The sequence below is a fragment of the Fragaria vesca genome, linkage group LG7, assembly GCF_000184155.1.
Source record: "Fragaria vesca subsp. vesca linkage group LG7, FraVesHawaii_1.0, whole genome shotgun sequence".
NCBI classification, from domain to species: domain Eukaryota; kingdom Viridiplantae; phylum Streptophyta; class Magnoliopsida; order Rosales; family Rosaceae; genus Fragaria; species Fragaria vesca.
The window spans coordinates 4209658-4215811 of record NC_020497.1 but is presented as its reverse complement, the minus strand read 5'-3'; the positions used below and the strand labels follow the sequence as shown (position 1 = coordinate 4215811).

Below are 6154 nucleotides of genomic sequence, written 5' to 3'. Positions count from 1 at the left end.
TTTTTTTTTTTTTTGAAATATATATGTTTTGTTAGTAGATTTCTAACTGCATGAACAATGTTGATTAGGTTGATGATAGGGTGAATGGCTATCTTTACCCGAGGGAAAATATCAGGGTTCTTTCACAAATCATATTACAAGTGATTCCAAAAGGAAAGCTATCACCTCTATCTCGAAACATTGCCTCGTTGGGGAAACGTACCGCAAAAAGCCTGATGGTGGCGGAAACTGTTGAAGGATACGCTTCACTTCTCGAAAATGTTCTCAAGCTTCCATCAGAAGTTTCACAACCTAAGGCTGCTTCAGAAATCACTCCCAAATGGAAAGAAAAATGGCTATGGAATTTGTTTGAAGCAGTATCAAATTCATCATATCTGGATAGAAATTTGAGAAGCTACACATTTTTAGATGCTTTTGAGGAGCAGTATAATCATACTGAACAACAGAAGCTTAATTCTATACCTGGGACCAATTATTCATTTATATACAGCATATGGGAGGAAGAGAAGAATGCTGAGATGGCTAATATGAAGAGAAGAAAAGAGGGAGAGCTGGTAAGCAATGTTGTGGATTAAATCAGTTTGTGGTTTCCTTGCACAAAATTGTTTTGTCTATTTATATATAAATATACCCACCTCGATTATTTGTGCAGTTAAAGGATAGAACTGATCAATATCATGGAACATGGGAAGAAGTATATCGAAATGCCAAAAAAGCTGATCGTACCAGGAATGATTTGCATGAAAGGGATGAAGGGGAGATTGAAAGGACAGGCCAACCATTGTGCATATATGAACCTTACTTTGGGGAAGGGACCTGGCCTTTCTTACACCGGACCTCTCTATATCGAGGAATTGGGTTGGTGAGTTGTCTAATTTGTCTTGTCCTCTTGTATTCATATTAAAGATTTAGTTGAACAATATATACCTGATATTGAACACATTATCTTACTACAATTGTTTTACCAAAAACAAAATGATGTGAGAATATCTATGCTAAAAGGACTGAGTTTATCTATGCCACAAGGACTGCGTTGTGATTTTCTTGTTAGCTGATGCTCTAAATATCCTATTCATCTCTTCACTATATCAATACTGTCGAGAATGCCTTGAGATCTTTCTGACTGTTTTCATTAAACAAAATTCGTGTAGTCCTCTAAAGGTCGAAGGCCTAGGACTGATGATATTGACGCACCTTCTCGCCTTCCACTTCTTCATAACCCTTATTATCGAGATCTGCTTGGTGAATATGGAGCCTTCTTTTCTATTGCCAACAGAATTGACCGTATACATAAAAATGCATGGATAGGCTTTCAGTCATGGAGGACAACAGCAAGGAAGGTATGGGATCTCTCTCTCTCTCTCAACATTTTTGTTTCTTGGTTGCATACACATGATATCGAAAAATTCTCCATTGTCTACCAATGCTCATTCTGCATTTGTTTCATCCCCGACTGTTTTGAAAGTTGGATTATGGCCAATAACTGTTTGTATACATGGCATTGGAGCCACTATAAAAGTGCAAGTTTGATGGTGTCATGGATAAATCATATACATGATATAAGAAGTTTTTCCTTTTTCTTTTTCAGACAACAAGTAATGAAAGGATTCAGTAATTAACTAAATATAATGCCAAGTTATCGTGCTTATATAACAACATTTATAATATATGGATTTTCAGTCCAAAGAAAAAAAAAGGTTTTTGTTTTATTCATTGTATTTTTCACAATCATTGGTACACATTCTTTTTGGGCCGTGTACTGTTTTTAAGCACCTCATGTAGCTATAATAAGAGGCATTGCATAATGAGATCATCTATTGTAACCAGGATACTAAACATATGATTACTGCACACTACAATAAATATGCATTGTATGTGTAATCAATTACATATATAATGTCTTCCTCATTATGCTTATCCCTCTTTTCTACAAATGGGTATGACTATTGTTGCCTGAAAAAAGAAAATGCACCACAAATGCATTGCATATTATATTCTCAAAGGTGTTTACACTATCTGCAATGAAAATTGGTGGGTAATATCTTAAAAGCCCGATAACAAACAGAATTTACAAAGGTGTCAGCAAGGCGACGTATTATTTTCATCTTTATGTCTTTCATAGATAAGTCCTCATTCCTGTATATTAATATACGGGATTGAAACAGGCATCTTTGTCTGGAATAGCTGAAAATGCATTGTTAAATGCTATTCAAACAAAAAGGCATGGAGATGCACTCTACTTTTGGGTTAGCATGGACAATGATACACGAAATCCCCTGGGACAAGACTTTTGGTCATTCTGCGATGCTATAAATGCTGGAAACTGCAAGTAAGGTGTTTTAACTTTTAGATTATTTTTCTTGTAACTATATTCTTGTAATACTTAAGATGATGTATAACACTTAAATTCCTGTAATCATAAGTCTTCTCTCCTTGTGTGTTGGAGACTGAACTTTGATCTAATTTCTCCACATGGTAAATTAAAGGTTTGCGGTTGCTGAAGCCCTTAAAAGGATGTATGGTTTGAAGTACAATTTGGATTCTTTACCACCAATGCCTGTAGATGGGGACACGTGGTCTGTCATGCACAGCTGGGCTTTGCCGACTCGGTCCTTCCTAGAGTTTGTAATGTTTTCTAGGTAAAGATATTGCAGTTGTGGATGTTTTTTTGGAGATGCTATACATTACTATTGACTGTTATTCTCGGTAAGGTTGTTAATGTGAAATTTTTTAACGTGCAGAATGTTTGTGGATGCATTGGATGCTGAAATGTATAACGAGCATCATTCAAGTGGACACTGTTATTTGAGTTTGTCAAAAGTAATTTGCTTCTTCTTTGATCAGTTTTCTGGCAGATACAACACGTGTATCTGAAAGCAGCTCCCACGATAAAGATGCTCTCGAAGGATCTTAGTTTATCAGAGGCATCTATATCTATTGGTTTGATTTATTTAATTACGTTTATTTTTGCGAATTGCAGGACAAACATTGCTATTCACGGCTTCTTGAGCTACTGGTAAATGTTTGGGCATACCACAGTGCCAGGCGGATGGTATATGTGAACCCTGAGACTGGTGCAATGCTGGAACAACATAAGTTCAAGAGCCGCAGGGGTCATATGTGGGTCAAATGGTTCTCGGATTCCACCCTAAAGAGCATGGATGAAGAGTTGGCCGAGGAATCAGACATCGAACAACCCACGAGGCGGTGGCTGTGGCCATCAACAGGAGAGGTCTTTTGGCAAGGTATGTATGAAAAAGAGAGACATTTACGGAATAAGCAGAAAGAGAGGAAGAAGCAAAAAAGTAGGGAAAAAATAGAAAGAATAAAGAGACGGACTCACCAGAAAGCAATTGGAAAGTATGTAAAGCCCCCACCAGAAGCAGCAGATAGTTTAAACACGACGATGGTTACAACTATTTAGTAATCAAATTGACTTTCATTGATTAGGATCTGTTGAAGTAGAAGCTCATTCAATCATTCTTTTTTGCCATCTGATTTTTAATTTTTTTGTGAGGGAGGGTGCACATAGCTGCAATCTGTATGTGAGGCTTTTGTATGTAAAAATTGCACCCTTCTGGTTCTGGTCATCAATGTCAATGAGTTGCTGTAAATGTATCATAGTTTTACTTGTTCTTTCTAGTCCCTTTTTGTTTCTCAAGTACATTCTTGATTCTTCCCAGGAAAAGTTGGTACATGCTACATATGGTGAAGTTAATACTTCTGTTGACAATATTCAGAGTATTAGGTCTCCACCTGCAACGTACTGACATCAGAATGCTCACATTTGCACTCCAAGATGAATATATTTTACTCTCTCTCTTGTATATTTTCATTTTTTCGCTCTCGAAGTAAGAAGTTTATTCCATGACTTTTGCCAAGACAGGACCAGCAATAGATAACAGATCGACTACCAATGGTTTCATCAACATTGGAGGACATTAGACGTTGATAGGTTCCTTGCTTTCAAGCCAAGAGATGTTGATAGGTTCCTTGCTTTATTACTTCCTATGAAATGCCTGCATACCGTGCTCTATGGACAAGGTTTTGGAAATTTCATCGCGACTCAGAAAGTGGCATGGGACCTTGAAAATGAGTCAAAGATCGACCATGAGGCATGGGGGCCATGGAAATGGTGGGTGAGACTAATCAAGCAACTTTCCTCGTCGGCCTGGTTTGACATGGTCGACTAACCACAACATATGATGTGATATAGTTGATTCAGATAGTGACGCTCAACTAAAATAATAGCAACACAAGGCCAAGACTCCAAGAGCCAAGGCTAGCAAGAAAAAGGAAGCTCTTGTTAACTAATTATCTATGGAATTCAGGTTTTGAGTGTGACCAGCAAAAGCAACTCTCAACGGCCTAGAATTGAAGTGTTCATGTTTCTAAATTTCGTCGAAATAACATATGCAGTGGAACCGAAGACGAGTGACAAAAGTGGAAGAGCAAACAAGGGAGTGTTCATCTGTGTTGACAACGACTCAACCTATTTGATTAGACAATCTTTATATAAGCTATGGCCAGGTCTGCCACTAGAAGAGCCGATGAAGAATGATGATGAAGACAGTAGGGAAATAAGAATAATTGATCGAAAAGGTGATAACAACCGTGATGGAACGTTTATAATTCACTTTCCTATTATTAAACTTCATCTGAACTTGTTCGTATCACTAACTGACTTGTTTGATAAGCGCGCATGCTATTTCTTAAATCGAAGAAAAAACATGTTTGATATCTTTACAGTTCATAAAGTTCAATAATTAGGCTAATTACCTTGAAATGTACTAATTCAAAACATATATAGGTGGTAGGGTCTGATTGCCTGAGCTCTGAGGGTAATGATCTGTTTGGAAAATGGACTGATAAGTTGCCATACATGAATGACATGATAATGAAGTAATGAAATGAGGTTCATTCTTTGAGATCCTTCTGAATAACTGAATTTTCGATTTATACATCGAACATGAACGAACAGTGTACTCTCTGTCTGAAACTAAACGATAAAATCATAAGTATCCCATTCGTACATATGTTAAAAATGCTCTTAAAAGCCAAATCTTGAGTGACTTGAATGAAAATGCAACTCATCTCAACGCGTTAAACTTTGGACGCGAGACTTGTCTGGAACCAAGTCGAAAGCTTGTGAAAGTACTTGAACTCGATCAAGACTCCCGGAGCTTTTCCCAGTCACTGGTTTGGACTTTGGACTCGAGACTTGAACTCAACACCCCAATTAGAGTAACCCTAGCTAATTTTTTTGCTAACTCTAATCCTTATCTTTGCCCAAGCTACTTGCATGAAAAGTAAGATTGCACGAAATGAAGAAGCAATTGTGCGTACAGTCGACTGTATATACGTGAGCCTGCAATATAATTTATGATTTGTTGCTTGACTTCCTCTACCTGAAAGAATCAAGAAAGTGTCTTAAGTTATATAGTGGCAAAGTGATTCTAAAATCATGACTCATCATATTATCTCCTTTTGCCTTCTAAGTTCTAAGTTGGTCTATAAATATTCCAAGAGATTTTGCTTCGACGACGTATATTACTCGTTACTGAAAACCAGATAGCTAGCTCTCATATACATGGCTGATCTTCAGTATCAAATGCACCAAACCCTTATCGTACACGAACATAATTCCTTTACAGTCACCTTCAACATTCTCCTAATCAATCTCGCAGCTTCCACTTCCAGTCATGCCATTCTCGCCTTCATCGTCCCCATACTCGTCGCCTTTATTCAAATTAAGTTCCCTGGAATTTCATTCCTGTCTTCTCCATTCGAAACACATCGCAACGCCACTGTTGTCGCGATAGGAAGCTTACTTGCATATTGCTTGATAGTTGGGGTTAGGGTGAGGTTTCCAGCTGCTAGAGCTCGTATTTGGTCTAGATTTGGCATGTTGTTTTCTGGTTTGCTCTTGGTTGCTTCACTGCTTTCAATTTTGCTCCCAGACTCTTGGAACCATCTACCGTATATGATGTACATCATCTATATCATAGGGGAGGGTTTTCAGTTAGTACGAGTGCTTTGTAGACAAGCGCGCCGACGTCAACTGAGATCGAGGCGCACACTGCTTCCTTTGAGGCTGGAGTTAAATGAGATTCATGAATTTGCAGAACGTGCATGAGAGCTAGTATTAGCTGGT

The 6154-nt window shown here is 37.9% G+C and overlaps 1 protein-coding gene across 1 annotated transcript in view; it reads left to right on the top strand.

Annotated features, from left to right (window-relative positions):
* Positions 1 to 3571, top strand: part of LOC101302584 — a 7872-nt gene extending 4301 nt beyond the window's left edge. The window contains exons 8-14 of the mRNA XM_004306665.1: positions 69 to 554; positions 653 to 862; positions 1152 to 1340; positions 2166 to 2329; positions 2487 to 2639; positions 2742 to 2820; positions 2981 to 3571. Coding sequence (XP_004306713.1) covers positions 69 to 554; positions 653 to 862; positions 1152 to 1340; positions 2166 to 2329; positions 2487 to 2639; positions 2742 to 2820; positions 2981 to 3424 — 1725 coding nt within the window. The 3' untranslated portion in view covers positions 3425 to 3571. The remainder of the gene's footprint in view (positions 1 to 68; positions 555 to 652; positions 863 to 1151; positions 1341 to 2165; positions 2330 to 2486; positions 2640 to 2741; positions 2821 to 2980) is intronic.
* The last annotated feature ends 2583 nt before the right edge of the window (positions 3572 to 6154 follow it).